At 36.2% G+C, this 18,158-nt stretch overlaps 1 protein-coding gene across 7 annotated transcripts in view; it reads left to right on the top strand.

The window, feature by feature from the left end:
- The window catches only part of RALGAPA1 (Ral GTPase activating protein catalytic subunit alpha 1), a 222,333-nt gene that overhangs the window by 33,085 nt on the left and 171,090 nt on the right, over window positions 1-18,158 (top strand). For all 7 annotated transcript variants that reach the window (XM_033428377.2, XM_049705925.1, XM_012533079.3 and 4 more), the window contains exons 2-4: window positions 12,298-12,408; window positions 12,965-13,014; window positions 16,559-16,616. In XM_033428377.2, coding sequence (XP_033284268.1) covers window positions 12,298-12,408; window positions 12,965-13,014; window positions 16,559-16,616 — 219 coding nt within the window. The remainder of the gene's footprint in view (window positions 1-12,297; window positions 12,409-12,964; window positions 13,015-16,558; window positions 16,617-18,158) is intronic.

The following is an 18,158-nucleotide window of genomic DNA, read 5'->3' as shown; positions in this document are numbered from 1 at the left end:
TTCTGTGTTTCCATTCAAATTGTGAAATTTTTTGTTCTAGTTCTTGAAAAATGCCATTGGTAGTTTGATAGGGATTGCACTGAATCTGTAGACTGCTTTGGGTATATAGTCATTTTCAAAATGTTGATTCCTCCAATCCAAGAACATGGTATATTTCTCCATCTATTTGTATCATCTTTAATTTCTTTCATCAGTGTCTTACAGTTTACCGCATACAGGTCTTTTGTCTCTGTAGGTAGGTTTATTGCTAGGTATTTGATTCTTTTTGTTGCAGTGGTACATGGGAGTGTTTCCTTAATTTCTCTCTCAGATTTTTGATCATTAGTGTATAGGAATGCAAGAGATTTCTGCGCATTAATTTTGTATCCTACTTTACCAGATTCATTGATTAGCTCTAGTAGTTTTATGGTAGCATCTTTAGGATTCTCTATGTATAGTATCATGTCATCTGCAAACAGTGACAGCTTTACTTCTTCTTTTCCAATTTGGATTCCTTTTATTTCTTTTTCTTCTCTGATTGCTGTGGCTAAAACTTCCAAATCTGTGTTGAATAGTAGTGGTGAGAGTGGGCAACCTTGTCTTCTTCCTGATCTTAGTGGAAATGGTTTCAGTTTTTCACCATTGAGGACGATGCTGGCTGTGGCTTTGTTGTATATGGCCTTTATTATGTTGAGGAAAGTTCCCTCTATGCCTACAAATGGGTGTTGAATTGTGTCGAAAGCTTTCTCTGCATCTATTGAGATGATCATATGGTTTTTCTCCTTCAGTTTGTTAATATTGTGTATCACATTGATTGATTGATTTGTGTATATTGAAGAATCCTTGCATTCCTGGGATAAATCCCACTTGCTCATGGTGTATGATCCTTTTAACTTGCTGTCGAATACTGTTTGCTAGTATTTTGTTGAGGGTTTTTGCATCTATGTTCATCCGTGCTGTTGGCCTGTAGTTTTCTTTCTTTGTGATATCTTTGTCTGGTTTTCGTATCAGGGTGATGGTGGGCTCGTAGAATGAGTTTGGGAGTGTTCCTCCCTCTGCTGTATTTTGGAAGACTTTGAGAAGGCTAGGTGTTAGCTCTTCTCTAAATGTTTGATAGAATTTGCCTGTGAAGCCATCTTGTCCTGGGCTTTTGTTTGTTGGAAGATTTTTAATCCCAGTTTCAATTTCAGTGGTGGTGATTGGTCTGTTCATATTTTCCATTTCTTCCTGGTTCAGTCTCGGAAGGTTGTGCATTTCTGAGAGTTTGTCCATTCCTTCCAGGTTGTCCATTCCTTCCAGGTTGTCCATTTTATTGGCATATAGTTGCTTGTAGTAATCTCTGATGATCCTTTGTATTTCTGCAGTGTCAGTTGTTACTTCTCCTTTTTCATTTCTAATTCTATTGATTTGTGTCTTCTCCCTTTTTTTCTTGATGAGTCTGGCTAATGGTTTATCAATTTTGTTTATCTTCTCAAAGAACCAGCTTTTAGTTTTATTGATCTTTGCTATTGTTTCCTTCATTTCTTTTTCATTTATTTGTGATCTGATCTTTATGATTTCTTTCCTTCTGCTAACTTTGGGGTGTTTTTGGTCTTCTTTCTCTAATTGCTTTAGGTGTAATGTTAGGTTGTTTATTTGAGATGTTTCTTGTTTCCTGAGGTAGGATTGTACTGCTATAAACTTCCCTCTTAGAACTGCTCTGGCTGCATCCCATAGGTTTTCGGTCGTCATGTTTTCATTGTCATTTGTTTCTAGGTATTTTTTGAGTTCCTCTTTGATTTCTTCAGTGATCTCTTGGGTATTAAGTAGTGTATTGTTTAGCCTCCATGTGTTTATATTTTTTACCGATTTTTTCTGTAATTGATATCTAGTCTCATAGCATTGTGGTTGGAAAAGATACTTGATACAATTTCAATTTTCTTAAATTTACCAAGGCTTGATTTGTGACCCAAGCTATAATGTATCCTGGAGAATGTTCCATGAGCACTTGAAAGTGTATTCTGTTGTTTTTGGATGGAATGTCTTATAAATATCAATTAAGTCCATCTTGTTTAATGTATCATTTAAAGCTTGTGTTTCCTTATTTTCATTTTGGATGATCTGTCCATTGGTGAAAGTGGGGTGTTAAAGTCCCCTACTGTGATTGTGTTACTGTCAATTTCCCCTTTTATGGCTGTTAGTATTTGCCTTATGTATTGAGGTGCCTCCTATGTTGGGTTCATACATATTTACAATTGTATCTTCTTCTTGGATTGATCCCTTGATCATTGTGTAGTGTCCTTCTTTGTCTTTTATAATAGTCTTTGTTTTAAAGTCTGTTTTGTCTGATAATGAGAATTGCTACTCCACCTTTCTTTTGATTTCCATTTGCATGGAATATCTTTTTTCCATCGCCTCACTTTCAGTCTGTATGTGTTGCTAGGGCTGAAGTGGGTCTCTTGTAGACAGCATATATATGGGTCTTGTTTTTGTATCCATTCAGCCAGTCTCTGTCTTTTGGTTGGAGCAGTTAATCCATTTACGTTTAAGGTAATTATTGATATATATGTTCCTATTACCATATTCTTAATTGTTTTGTGTTTGTTATTGTAGGTGTTTTCCTTCTCTCATGTTTACTGCCTAGAGAAGTTCCTTTAGCATTTGTTGTTAAGCTGGTTTGGTGGTGCTGAATTCTCTTAGTTTTTGCTTGTCAGTAAAGCTTTTAATTTCTCCATCAAATCTGAATGAGATCCTTGCTGGGTAGAGTAATCTTGGTTGTAGGTTTTTCCCCTTCATCACTTTAAATATGTCCTGCCACTCCCTTCTGGCTTGCAGAGTTAATGCTGAAAGATCAGCTGTTAACCTTATGGGGATTCCCTTGTATGTTATTTGTTGTTTTTCCCTTGCTGCTTTTAATATTTTTTTTTGTATTTAATTTTTGATACTTTGATTAATATGTGTCTTGGTGTGTTTCTCTTTGGATTTATCCTGTGTGGGACTCTGTGCTGCCTGGACGTGATTAACTATTTCCTTTCCCATATTAGGGAAGTTTTCAATTATAATCTCTTCAAGTATTTTCTCAGTCCCTTTCTTTTTATCTTCTTCTTCTGGGATCCCTATAATTCGAATGTTGGTGTTTTTAATGTTGACCCAGAGGTCTCTGAGACTGTCCTCAGTTCTTTTCATTCTTTTTTCTTTATTCTGCTCTGCAGTAGTTAGTTCCACTATTTTATCTTCCAGGTCACTTGTCCATTCTTCTGCCTCAGTTATTCTGCTATTGATTCCTTCTAGAGAATTTTTATTTTCATTTATTGTGTTGTTCACCATTGTTTGTTTGCTCTTTAGTTCTTCTAGTTCCTTGTTAAATGTTTCTTGTATATTCTCCATTCTGTTTCCAAGATTTTGGATCATGTTTACTGTCATTACTCAGAATTGTTTTTCACGTAGACTGCCTATTTCCTCTTCATTTGTTAGGTCTGGTGGGTTTTTACCTTGCTCCTTCATCTGCTGTGTGTTTCTGTGTCTTCTCATTTTGCTTAACTTGCTGTGTTTGGGGTCTCCTTTTCGCAGGCTGCAGGTTCGTAGTTCTTGTTGTTTTTGGTGTCTGTCCGCAGTGGCTAAGGTTGGTTTAGTGAGTTGTGTAGGCTTCCTGGTGGAGGGGACTAGTGCCTGTGTTCTAGTGGATGAGGCTGGATCTTTTGTTTCTGGTGGGCAGGTCCACGTCTGTTGGTGTGTTTTGTGGTGTCTGTGGCCTTATGATTTTAGGCAGCATCTGTGCTAATGGGTGGGGTTCTGTTCCTGTCTTGCTAGTTGTTTGGCATGGGGTGTCCAGCACTACACCTTGGTGGTCGTTGTGTGGAGGTGGGTCTTGGCGTTGAGATGGAGCTCTCTGGGAGATTTTTGCCTTTGATATTATGTGGACCTGGGAGGTCTCTTGTGGACCAGTGTCCTGAATTTGGGTCTCCCACCTCAGAGGCACAGCCCTGATGCCTGGCTGGAGCACCAAGAGCCTGTCATCCGCACGGCTCAGAATAAAACGGAGAAAAAAAAGAAAGAATGAAGAAGATAAAATAAAAGTTACTAAAATAAAAAATAATTATTAAAAAGAAATTTTTTGTAAGTAATAAAAATTAAGAAAAGGAACAAAAGAAGAGAGTGACCAAACCAGAAAACAAATCCACCAATGATAAGAAGCACTAAACACTATACTAAAGAAAAACACCAAAAAACGAAAAACAACGGACAGACAGAACCCTAGGACAAATGGTAAAAGCAAAGCTAAACAGATAAAATCACACACAGGAGGATACACATACACCCTCACAAAAAGAGAAAAACGGAAAAAAAAATATATTTCGTTCCTCCCAAAGCCCACCTCCTGAATTTGGGATGATTCGTTGTCTATTCAGGTATTCCACAGATGCAGGGTACATCAACTTGACTGTTGAGATTTAATCCGCTGCTCCTGAGGTTGCTGGGAGAGATTTCCCTTTCTCTTCTTTGTTTGCACAGCTCCTGGGGTTCAGCTTTGGATTTGGCCCCGCCTCTGCATGTAGGTCGCCTGAGGGTGTCTGTTCTTCGCTCAGACAGGATAGGGTTAAAGGAGCCACGGATTCGGGGGCTCTGGCTCACTCAGGCCGCGGGGAGGGAGGGGTAGGAGTGCGGGGCGAGCCTGCGGCGGCAGAGGCCAGCATGACGTTGCAGCAGTATGAGGTACGCCGTGTGTTCTCCTGGGGAAGTTGTTCCTGGATCACGGGACCCTACCAGTGGCGGGCTGCACAGGCTCCCGGGAGGGGAGGTGTGGATAGTGACCTGTGCTCGCACACAGGCTTCTTGGTGGCTGCAGCAGCAGCCTTAGTGTCTCATACCTGTCTCTGAGGTCCGCGCTGATAGCCGCAGCTCGCGCCCGTCCCTGGAGCTCCTTTAAGTGGTGCTCTTAATCCCCTCTCCTCGCGGACCAGGAAACAAAGAGGCAAGAAAAAGTGTCTCGCCTCTTCGACAGCTCCAGACCTTTCCCCGGACTCCATCCCAGCTAGCTGTGGTGCACTAGCCCCCTTCAGGCTATGTTTATGCAGCCAACCCCTGTCGTCTCCCTGGGATCCAACCTCCGAAGCCCGAGCCTCAGCTCCCAGCCCCCGCCCGCCCAGGCGGGTGAGCAGACGAGCCTCTCGGGCTGGTGAGTGCTGGTCGACACTGATAGACTGTGCAGTAATCTCTCCACTTTGCCCTCCGCACCCCTGTTGCTGTGCTCTCCTCCGCGGCTCCGAAGCTTCCCCCCTCCGCCACCCGCCGTCTCCGCTCGCGAAGGGCTTTCCTAATGTGTGGAAACCTTCCTTCACAGCTCCCTTCCAGAGATGTAGGTCGTGTCCCTATTCATTTGTCTCTTTTTTTTCTTTTGCCCTACCCAGGTACTTGGGGAGTTTCTTGCTTTTTGGGAAGTCTGAGGTCTTCTGTGAGTGTTCAGTAGGTGTTCTGTAGGAGCTGTTACACATGTAGATGTATTTCTGATGTATTTGTGGCGAGGAAGGTGATCTCCGCGTCTTAGTCTTCCGCCATGTTGAAGCTCCTCCTCGTGCAGGCGGATTCTTAACCACTGTGCCAGCAGGGAATTCCCCAGTTGTTAATTCTTAATTTTAGTTCATTTTGGTCAGAGAGCATGGTATGTGCTAAGTTATTCTTGGTTCGTTTTCTATTTAGTGTCCTTAGTAATTCAGTTTTTAAACTTTTCTTGTTTTTAATATTTACTTATTTATTTATTTACTTTTTTATTTGGCTGTGCTGGGTCTTAGTTGTAGCATTCAGGATCTTTGTTTCTGTGTGCAGGATCTTCCTTGCTGCATGTGGGCTCTTTTTAGTTGTGGCATGTGGGCTTTTTTAGTTGCGCCATGTGAGCTATTAGTTGCGGCACGCAGGACCTAGGTCCCTGACCAGGGATTGAACTCGGCCTCCCTGCTTTGGGAGTGCAGAGTGTTAACCCACTGGACCACCAGGGAAGCCCCTAATAGTTCCGTTTTTATAAATACCCTACTTTTACATGGGAAGACTTATAGTCTCTTGAATTTAGAGTTTTACAGGTAAAGTGCTCATTTTGTTGTTCAAATCTTGTGTATACTTACTACTTACTTCTGTTAAATATGAGACAGATGTGTTAAAAGCTACCACACTATAAATGGGTTTGCTTTTCCTTAGAAATCTATCAGCTTTTGCTGTTTATATCTCTTCATACAAAATTGAAATGAAAACTTTCTGGTAAATAGAGCCTTTTGTCAAAATACATTGAACTCTTTAATTGTATTAATTCTTGCCTTAATGTTTACTTTTTGTCTCTTTTTGAGCAATCACTGTTGGTATTTTTGGTTAGTATTTGGGTTAAAAATACTTTTCTTAGTAAATACTTTGTAGCTTGACTTTTGTGTGTGTTTTTAAATCCAGTATGATTACAGCTCTCTCTTAACTGTGGCATTTAATCCATTAACTTTTTTGTAATTACTTGTATATTTATATTGATTTCCGTCATCTCGTTCACTTTTTTGGGGTGCTTTTCTTTACTCATGTCTGTTAGATTGATAAGCTTCTCTATATTCTTTTTCCCTTCTAATGATTAGAAGTTATGCATGGTTGTTATTCTCTTATTGGTAACTCAGAAAACTTCAGTAGCATACTAATATTGAAGTCTAGAGTTCATCACTGTTTCTACTGTCCTCTTAAATAAAATAAGATCTTAAAATACTTTCTCCAGCATTTGTTTCATCTTTCACATTATTGCCTATTATTTTACTTCCTCCTTGTTAGTAACCTTTTGCATTAGTACTTTTGTTAACAGTCAGTGCTCATTGAGATCTACCCACACATTTTCCAGTTTCTTAGCTCATCTTGGCTTCTTGCTTCTCACTCTTCCATGTGAGTTTATTTCTATTCGTTCAGAAATCTATCTTTTGTAATTCTTTGAGTGAGAGTTTTTTTAATTTTTTAATTTTTTTTTTTTTTTCTTCTGCGGTGTGTGGGCCTCTCACTGTTGTGGCCTCTCCCATTGCGGAGCACAGGCTCCGGACATGCAGGCTCAGCGGCCATGGCTCACGGGCCCAGCTGCTCTGCGGCATGTGGGATCCTCCTGGACCGGGGCACGAACCCGCGTCCCCCGCATCGGCAGGCGGACTCCCAACCACCGCGCCACCAGGGAAGCCCCTGAGTGAGAGTTTTTAAGTGTTAAACTCTATGTTAGAAAATGCCTTTTCTTTATTTTCATGTTCATCTTATTGAACAGTAGTTTAGCTGAATAAGAATTTTATGATGACTATTATTTTCCCTTAGTTCTTTCAGTATAAAATTGCATTGTCTTCTTGCCTCTATTGGGCTGATGAGAAGTCTGTTGTTAGTTTTGATATTTCTGTGTAGGTAACTTTTCTTGGTTGTAATATTTCCATTTTGTTTTTGGAGTTAGGATGTGACCGTGGATTTGTGTTCATCCTGCTTGGGAATCACTGTGCTTTTTCAGTCTGAAGATTTATTTACATATTTCACCAATTTTAGATAGTACTCAGACCTTATTTCTTTGAATATTGCTTATATTTTATCTTTGTTCTTGGGACTTCTCAGGCAGTCTGTTTCCATCTTATTATTTTTCTGTGCTACATTCTGAGTAATAGCATCAGTCTGTCTTCCAACTTACTATTTCTCTGTTTCTTCCTTTTGTCCTCTCTTCCTCCCTTTTCTCAATTTCTTCTCCCTTCTCATATACCCTCCTCTTTACTTAGAACTTGATAATGTGTTGTTTATAATTTTCCAGCCTGTTTGTGTGGTTTTACCGCCCTTCTTTTCTCTTGCACCTTCTTTCTGTTTTCTTCCTACTTTTCCCTTCTACTTCCCCCCTTATTTGTGCTTGACTCCATATTGCTTATATTTTAATACTACATTTTTGTGTTTCTTTTCCCTTACCCATTCTCCCTTCTCCTCATCCTTACTTCCTTCCCTCCCATCTCCTTTCCTACATATTTCCCCTTCAACCCCTCCCTGCCTTTATACCACATTCTCACCATCCTCCTCTCCCACATGACACCTCTTCCTCCATCCCACTTCCTCCTTTCCTACTTACTCTTTTTTTTTTTTTTTTTTTTTTTGCGGTACACGGGCCTCCCACTGTTGTGGCCTCTCCCGTTGCGGAGCACAGGCTCTGGACGCGCAGGCTCAGTGGCATTGGCTCACGGGCCCAGCCGCTCCAGGGCACGAACCCGTGTCCCCTGCATCGGCAGGCGGACTCTCAACCACTGCGCCACCAGGGAGGCCCCCTACTTACTCTCTTTTCTTCACTTCTACTCCTTCTCCTCTTCCTTTTTTTTTTTTGAGCTTGTATTATTTGTTTTTATCCAGCATTTCTGTGTCTCTGCAATTAGAGAGAGTTTTTTGTGTTATTCACTGTATTGTTGGATCAGTCCTCATTATTATTGATTATTTTAAGGCAATAATTTGCATTGTTCAGTGCTTTATTATCAGGAGCAGATTACTTGTGATACACTTCACAGATTAGTGTATTATAATGCCATCATTTGAGGAAAAGTTCTAAATGGTGGCTTTTTTTTTTTATAGATGAGGAAGAAGAATGATGGTATTGCAAAATTTGTTGAATTTTTGGTCATCTAGCATGGGTTATGTGATAACTTTTCTAGGGAAGTATTTAGTACAGGTGTCTGAAATTTAAGGTCAGGTAAACTAGCCTTCTGAATTTTGTAATTTTTAATTATAGATTTGTTACAGAGCTTAGATGTCTTCAAAAGATGTAGTAGGAAGTAAATATATTAATTAGCTTCTTGAAGCTTATTCATAAAAAGATCCTAGAGACATCTGAAATTTTATTTGTGAATACTAAATGAAGTCTAGAACTGTTTTGCTACTTAAGGTTAGTATTCCCAAAGGTCTTCAAAGCAGTCCTAAGCCTGAATAAGTTTTTTTAAAACCTCAGAAACTTCAGTCTTAATTTGTGGTTGAAATGTTTATTTGATTTTTTAAAGGAAATACTAATTTACAAACATTACAAATCAAACAGAAGTATTTCTAAAAATGGGGGAAGTTTTTGAATGCTTAAACTTTTTTTAAGTGCCAACCATCAGTTTAGCACTATGCAAAGCACTTCCTCAGATTAAAATTTTGAAAAAATTAGAAAGGTAAAAGAAGCTAAGGCATGCTTTCTGCTCCCAAAGAGCATCCAGTATCTGTAAGAGAATGATACAGTTGGCACTCCATTTTGGAGGGGTGGGTCCACATCCTCAGATTCAACCTACTTTGGATCAAAAATATTCAGGAAAAAAAATTCTGGAGAATTCCAGAAAGCAGAACTTGAATTTGCCGCACCCAGGCAACTATTTACATAGCATTTACATTGTGTCTGGTATTATAAGTAATCTAGAGGTGATGTAAAGTGTGTGGGAGGATGTGCATAGGTTATATGCAAATACTATGTCATTTTATATAAGGGATTCTCCAATTTTGGCATCTGATGGGTTCCTGGAACCATCACTTGCTGATACCGAGGGACAGTTGTACTAACTAATGTGACATAATTAGGAGCCATGCTGACTAAAAGTACTGGAGGCATTCACAAAAAGAGAAAACATAAAGGGTTTGGGGCATTTTTGGGGGAAAGGTATTGGGTAGAAGTTTTTCCATAATCTCTTTCTTTGTGGATTTCCTTCCTTTTATATTTTCCTTTCTTCTGTGTTACTGTTTTATAGAGAGACTTCTTTTTAAATAAGTGAATCTTCTTATTCTCTTATATCCACCTTTTTTGTGTTTTTTCCGGTTTTCCCCCACTATGTAAATTTTGTGAATTGGTGAACAAAAATGTTTTATAAGAGTTTTTATTTGCTAACTAGTTCATTACAAATAGATACAGAGTAAAAAACAAATTGACCTAATTTTGATGCAGTATTTTTTATTAGCAAGTATGTAGTTTCCAGGCTTTGTGTAACATGCTGTACCATGGGAAGGAAATTGAGAGAGACTATCTTGGCTCCTAAATTTATGTTGCAAAATCTTGAGTTGATTCATGTTTGGTTTTGTTTTGTTTTGACTTTTTTGTTTTGCTTTGTTATTGTTCTCATTTTCTTCTTTCCCCTGGGACATTAGTTTTGTTTGAAACATTAATTTCAGGAATTTCAGCGGTAATTTTAGCAGTCTATTTCATTCTCATTTCATAGTTCTTTGTTACTTCAAACTACTCAGTGGGGAAAACAGAATACTTCTCCTGTTTATCTCAGTATATGTGTTTTATTTTGGTAGTCTCTAAAATATGTTTAACTAGTATTCAATGACAGTTATTCTTATCTTCTTACAGGCAGATAACAGATAAACTACTAGTGTTCTTTTCTTATTTTTCTTATAGATGTATCAATATTACACTGGAAGCTGAATAACATAGAGGTTAAGAGCATGGACACTAAATCCAGACTGTGTGGAGTTTAAATCCATGACTCTGTTTCTTACTAACTGAATCACTTAAACTCTCTATACTTGTTTTCTCATCTTTAGAGTTAGGGATAATAGTAGTACTTATTTCATAATGTTGTTCTGAGGACTTTAGGAATTAATTTCTATAAAGGACTTAGAAGAGTTTCTGGCATATAGAAAACATTGTTTGTGTTAGCCATTATTATTGTTTTTTCCCCTAGTTCTGTGAAAATGTACACAGATAGTGTTACAGGTAGGAATGGAATCTGGGTGTTCTAATTCCAGTCAAGATGAAGCAGTGCTATTTTGCCTGTCAGTAGGTTATGCAGTCTTTTCCAAGATAAAAATTTCCAAGCTACGAAATGAATACAATAACATTAAAATAATTTATTTGATTAATAATAAAACACATTTGAGTACATATGTGCTCAGCACTGTGCTTAGGTTTTGGAAATACTAAGGTAGACACACTTTCTATCCTAAAGAAACTATAGACTAGTCCTGGAAAAAAGACAAGGAAACACTTGAGACATAATTACTTCCATGAGAGAGAAATGTAGAGAACACAAGGGAATAGAGAGGAGAGGGCATCCATTCCTTCCTTGGGGAGGGCAAAACAAAAGGGAAACAGTCTTGGAAAATTCCATAGATGAGATGTCATTAAAGATTTATGAATATTCATAGGGTAAGATAATACACCAGAGTTTAAAGTGCTGTCTGTATGTTGTTACTATTTAACTTTATTCTGAAATCTTCCATTCAGCCTTAGAGCATTCCAAGAAATTAATTGATGTTTAACTTGAGTTTATCAGCAGTTAGTAGTTTATTCATTTTACTCCCAGGTTCAAAAAAAATCTTTGTTCTTCCAGTTGCTTTTTTCAAATTTGTTTATTATAAAAGAGACGTGCTTTTTGTAAAGGAATTTGAGTAGTAGGAAGTATATAAAGTAAAAGTTCTTAATTCCTCCCCTTTTCCCCAACTTTCTCACCCCCCCGAAAATAAGCCAAACAATAAAATGCATAAGTACATATACACCTACGATGTAGATATCTTGCTTTAAATAATAAATCCCATTTCCTTAGTTTGCACTTATGATATTTTTTGACATATCAAGGATACTTTTTCTATTTTATTTTTATCAAAATGCTCAAAGCTAGCCAAAATGAATTATTTTTCTGCATCCTATCCTGCTTTCCTCACTTCAATGTCTTTGTTTATGCCGAGAATGTCTTTCTCATTCAAACCCACCACTTTATGTCCAAAGTCCTTCCTGTCCATAGAGGTCTTTTCAGATAATACATTCTCTGTCAGGCATTTGTTCTTTCCCCACCTTCACCCCTCATTGAGTTTTGAAAGTAATTTTGTGTTAGTACCCAACACTTTCTGCTCTGCATACAGTTAAATGTTCAGTTTCTCTGCCTTGGACTATACTGACAGTTCTTAGAGAACAGTATTACCTGAGTTTTATAATACTTAAGTGCCTATTTGCAAAGCCTATTGTTAGATATTTAAAGTAAATGTATTTTAGACATGTATTATTACTCTTAGAAATACCGATTTTTAACTGTCTTGGGGGAAAAGTTAGGAGAGCATAGCTGTGAATTGAAAATAGAACTTGACTTCTTTTTTAATGATTTTGGATAAAACTTTCTGAGGCATTGTTTTCTTTTAGTAAACAAAGATTATGATAACCTGATTTGACCAGTTTTTAAAATTAAAATCTTTAAAAGCTAAAGTTGTGAGAACAAGGATATAAATATATAAACACATCTCTTAAATATTTTAATAGAATTTTAAGAGCAGTTCTTTGGCATTTTTGAAGGAAACATGCCACAATAAATACTTGCTGAACATGATATAAATAGTAATCACTAAAAACTGTTTTCATTTATTTTTCAGAGAATGCAGAGTCCATCGATCTTAAACAGTTTTTTGACCAACATTTTTCACATATATATTATGTGTTTTTTGAGAATTTTGTTACCATTGAAGCTAGTCTTAAACAGAAAGGTAAGATGTTAAAATCAGTCTTGGCTTATGTTGATATTTCAAATAATTGTCATAAACATTCACTTAAAAATATACTCTTGGACATTGGAATTTTAGTATTATTTCACTGCTTTTTGTTAGACAGCTTGTAGAACACCCCTCTCACACTACGGGTTAGTAGTAATATCCTTATTATTTTGAGAAGGCTTAGATTTCTTTTTTCTCTGGTCAGGTTTACTTGTTTTCTCACCTTTGCTCTGCCCTAGGGGCATATGTCAGGTTTGAGCAGTCATTTTCATAAATTCATTTTTAGAGTTCTTTTAGAGTTCTCCACAATATATTATGATTTGTTTTTAGACATAAATATGTAGAATCTAAATTTAGCTGTCTAAAAAGAGTAGAGAGAGATGCTATGATATTGTCTATACATTGAACAGAATATACTTTAAACATTTTATTAAAGAATCAATGAGAAAAAAAACTTCAGTGCTTGAAATATTTTAAGCTTTTTAAGTGGTTGTTGACATTGAGGACAAAATGATAATGTTTAAAATATTTTTCTATAAAAATGTTTTAGGTCACAAGTCTCAAAGGGAGGAATTGGATGCTATACTTTTTATTTTTGAGGTAAGTACCTGCCAATGTAACTTTTTTTCCAAAATTAATTTTTGGAATATACAAAGGAATATATTGAATATTAACAAACACTGTGAATCTACCATGCTTTTCAAAAACTTAATCGCACGTTTTAACCTAAAAATATAACTGACTTAATTCTTAATTATTTTCTGAGGTACACATATTATTTTTAGGTACAGATAAAATTATGTTTTTATGGATTTGATACCACAGTTGGTACAATATTCACTGTGTTTGCAAACATGAAAATTTTAATTTCTGGGAGATTTACACAAATGGAGAATTAAAAAACAACAACAACAAAACATTATTACTTGAGAGGGTAAATTCATAGAACTGTTACATACCTAAGGAGTTTTCTGCTTTAACTGCTTTTCATTGAAAACTTATATAAAATAGTTTTAAATATTTTATAAATTGTGTTCTACTGCATTTGCTTTGGATTGGGGTGGGACACATTTTTATTGCTAAATAAACAGAAGGAAGCAACAACATTTGATACTCTGCTAAAATTTGTTTCATTTTTGGCACAATGATAAAAATGAGGGACACACATGCTTTTCAAATAACCCCATGCTCTTCATTCTGTCTTTCAAATCAAATAGTGATAGGAGTATTCTGATCTTTATTGAGAATTTTAGAGAACTGGAGAAAGTCAGGATTAGACCTTGTGTCTTGAAAAGCATAGTAAAGAATTTAGAAATCAGTTTCTAAAGATTGAACTATTCTATCTACTGCTAATTAAAGATAATTCACTATTTTTTATGTTGACTATTTTAGTATGGTTTAGAAGAATTGAAGAATTTGATCTCTCTCTTAGTTGCTGAGTTAGTCACAGCTGAAAAAAGAAAGTTTTGTTTTTTTTTTTTAAGAGTTCCAGACAGAAGCAACTGGTGTTGGTACCTGTTCTGCAGTTAATTTTCATTAGTTGTTAACCCTGAGGAATTTGCTTATATTTACCTCCCCAGGTGTTTGCATGAACTGTTTACAAGGGAAATATTAAAACATGAATATTTTGAGAAAGAGTAAAAGTATGCACAGAGAAAGCAAGATGATAATTCCTGGCAAGTGTTCCTTCAGACATTCATGCTTGCCCTATATTCAGGAAACTGAGATGATTGACTAGTTAATAGAAACTCTTTCAGAATATTTCTTCTGTTAAAAAATAATACTTATTTTCCTGTATGTAATATATACTGATCATTTGTTACTTTTTGAACAGAAATGTTTGTAATCAGTTGCTAAATTTCATTAGGAAAAGAGATGTTAGATATAGGATTTTTATCTTTTGGAAAAAATATTTAACCTGTGTGCTGATGTTTTTCTACTTATAATGGGGACAGTAATATCTGACCTCCACCTTTAGAGACTAATGATGATTTTTTAAAAAAATTATAAATAAAATGATTTCCTTTTTCTGGAATAAAAAGCATCATTATGTAATATCAGTATGACATAGGATTTATATTCTGCTTTCTTCTGTGTAGTTAATAGTATACATGATTTCTTTCATCTTTATATGACTGAATAAAAAAGATGAATATATTTAAATTTACATTTTGTATGAGATTAAATCTAAACTATAATAGTGATAATTTAGGAGTACTTTCGAGTGGTTCACAAACTTGTCTTTTTAATTTTCTATAATTTTATCTCTTTCCACACCACCATAAATATAATTATACAGTTGTTGGCTAAGTATGAGAGAAATAGGAGGGCAGAGGTGAAGAAGTTTATGTATCTCGTATGGGAATAGCATCTATCTGTGAAGAACTTTATAATTTCTTCATCATCCTCTTGTATGAGAGGGACTAAAGAAGATTATATCAAAAGGAAGATAGAGAAGTGTAAAAACATGCATACTGTTCTTTGAACATAATAGTATAAAAGCAAAGTTTTGGAAATAGGCATATGGAAGTTGGAAACTCCGTTTTTCCTCTTTCTAACCTAAGCACATTACTTGACCCATTTCTTTATTTTTCAAATGAGATCAATGAACACTCCTTTTAGGATGGTTGTGAGGATTAATGAGATATCATTACATAAAGTGTCTAGTGTTTGGTCCTTATGAACATTCAATTAATGGTGATTCTAAATAATTACAATAGAGCTGCAATAATAACAAACGCACACAAATGTCATTCAGCAAGCAGATGAGTGTTGAGAACGTAGTTCAGCAGCATAATAAGGCAGCTGTTGAACTAGAATAGTCCATGCAGGTGCAATATATAAAGGAAAATAAAGACAAAATTTTGAAAGTATTATATGTAAAAAGTATTTATTCCCAACTTGTGGAAGTCTGTATGTGTTAGCTTAACTATAGGGCTCCTGAATCTTAAAATTTTGTTCTCATACCCATAGCCAACATAACATAGAAGTATCTTTGGGTTCACGTGAATTAATTTAGTACAAGTATTTGATAGGATTTTTGTGGAAGCAAAATATTTTCCCTGTAGGATTTATCAAAGTAAGAGAAAGAAATGCTTGGAGACCGGGCTTCCCTGGTGGTGCAGTGGTTAAGAATCTGCCTGCCAATGCAGGGGGCATGGGTTCGAGCCCTGGTCTGGGAAGATCCCACATGCCGTGGAGCAGCTAACCCTGTGTGCCACAACTACTGAGCCTGCGCTCTAGAGCCTGTGAGCCACAACTACTGAGCCCGCATGCCACAACTACTGAGGCCTGGGCACCTAGAGCCTGTGCTCCGCAACAAGAGAAGTCACCACTATGAGAAGCCCGTGCACCGCAACAAAGAGTAGACCCCACTTGCCACAACTAGAGAAAGCCTGCCTGCAGCAACAGAGACCCAGTGCAGTCAGAAGTAAATAAATAAATTTATTTAAAAAAAAAAACTGCTTGGAGAGAAAACTTCACAAATATTAATATCTAAAAGAATTTAAAACATATCAGTAGTATCCACAATGCAGAAATTCTAAGAATAGTAAATGAGCATTTAAAAGTATACTACCAAATGTAAAATAGATAGCTAGTGGGAAGCAGCTGCACAGCACAGGGAGATCAGCTCGGTGCTTTGTGACCAACTAGGGGGTGGGATAGGGAGGGTGGGAGGGAGATGCAAGAGGGAGGAGATATGCGGATATATGTATATGTATAGCTGATTCACTTTGTTATAAAGCAGAAACTAACACACCATTGTAAAGCAATTATAATCCAATAAAGATGTTAAATATATATATATATATTAAAGTTAGTATTTATCCACTAAAGAGAAGTATACTTACTTTTCACATCATAGTAAAAGATAAATTTCATTAATTTCCTGTTCCAAGTCTTTGTTAGTATAGCTTGTTGTTTTCTGGAGTTCTCAAATACTAATCAGTATGCCGGCGCTAAAGTAGTGCCAGTACCATCAGATTAGCTCAAAGACTATTTTGTATTTGTAATACTGTCTTTTATGTAAGAAACTCTTAAAGGCTTTGTGTAAGCTCTTTGTTTAATTTTTCACATTGCTCAAAATGAGGACGTGTTACTTGCTTTTCATACTTTTCTTTGTTTTATTCATATTGATTTTTAGAAAATTTTACAACTTCTTCCAGAAAGAATTCATCAGCGATGGCAGTTTCATAGTATTGGTAAGTAATTTAAATATGTATTTCATATTTGAAATAAATGATAATATATGAAAATATTCTTTAATGGGTTGGTCATTATTTGAAATGAGTTCATAGTTTATGCTTTAGTAAAAACAAAATAAAGAATACAGAACTAGGCTTACTGGGAATGTAAGATAAAAACATACATGAAGGATTTCCAATAAAAGTGACATATTAAATTTCTTTGATCCACCTGTTCATTTACTCTGAATATGTTAGCAATGATGATGAAACTATAAAACCAAAAAAATAAAAGCAGACTTAGCATCAGAATAAACATTCTGTAATCAAAAATGGAAGAGAAGGTAACAAACTGCCACGTAGAGTGAAAGCCATGGGTTCCAGGTTTGAAAGCAAGCAGTGTATTAATAAAAAACGAGGGAACTGGGTTTAAGCTTACTGCTTGAAGAGACGAAGTAGAGCTTCCCAGATCATGAAATGAAGCTGAAAGGAAAAAGGGGAAAGAAAAAATACACAACCCTGCTGTGTATTACTGTGAAAGACCAAGTAGGCAGGAGGTTATAGACTTCATCTTACCAGGAGCTAAGCCAGCATGCTTGCTGGCTTGGAGTCTGTTTCTTTAACAATCATAGCATCACCACAGGACTCTTGAGCTCTCATTGCAAGACATTTTTTCCCCCTTGGTTGAAAGAGGAATCTGTAGGTAGGCAATTTCTGGCTTTGGTTCAGTGTCTTAATGATGACAGGGCTGATTGGTAGTGATTCTCATGACCCTTCTCTTGTGGTGAATATACAGATGGCCACCACATCTACATTGTTGAAGTAGAATGTTACAGGCCTTGTATTCATTTGTAAAAATTGTATTTTTTTCTCTTAAAAAAGAGTCATATATTTATTTAGAACCTACAGTTCTTAGTTATAGCAAATGAAATTTCTGAGGCTTTGAAACTGTAAGTCATCCCAATTAGCAGTTCTAGAAACAAAAGGAACTCTGGACATATAGGATGGATATTGATGTAGGGGCTAAAAAAACCACGAAATTCTAAAAAATAAAGCCTTTTAGAATAAACTTTTTAGATAAAGCTTAAGACTAAAAATGCTGTACCCTTAATACATAAAGAACTCTGGCAACTCAATAATAAGACAAATTAATTTTTTAAATAGGGAAAATATTTGCATAGTTATCACACCAAAGAAGATATGTGAATTGCTAATAATCACATGATAAGGTGCTCAACAGAATAGTGAAATCCTATTTTTTATTTCATAATCATTAAAATGTCCTTGAAGGTTGTCTGGGAAGAAACTTTTTTGAAACAGCGGAACTTCTAAAGTTATTCTATCTGCTGAGGAATGTAGTCTTCTATTTCTAAATGACCTTTGTGCTATCTGGTTCTCATGATTAATAATATTCTAATAAATGTCCAACTTGAGACAATACATAAATGGTCACCTTTCTTTGTCACCCAGAGAATCCTAAAACTCTGTTTCCTTTCTTTTTTGTCTTGTATATATAGAAAAATAAATCAGTGACTCTAGTTGATTTTTTAAAAGTAGCTT

Source organism: Orcinus orca, chromosome 2 (genome assembly GCF_937001465.1).
Source record: "Orcinus orca chromosome 2, mOrcOrc1.1, whole genome shotgun sequence".
Classification (NCBI taxonomy): domain Eukaryota; kingdom Metazoa; phylum Chordata; class Mammalia; order Artiodactyla; family Delphinidae; genus Orcinus; species Orcinus orca.
This window is presented reverse-complemented; position numbering and strand designations above follow the sequence as displayed.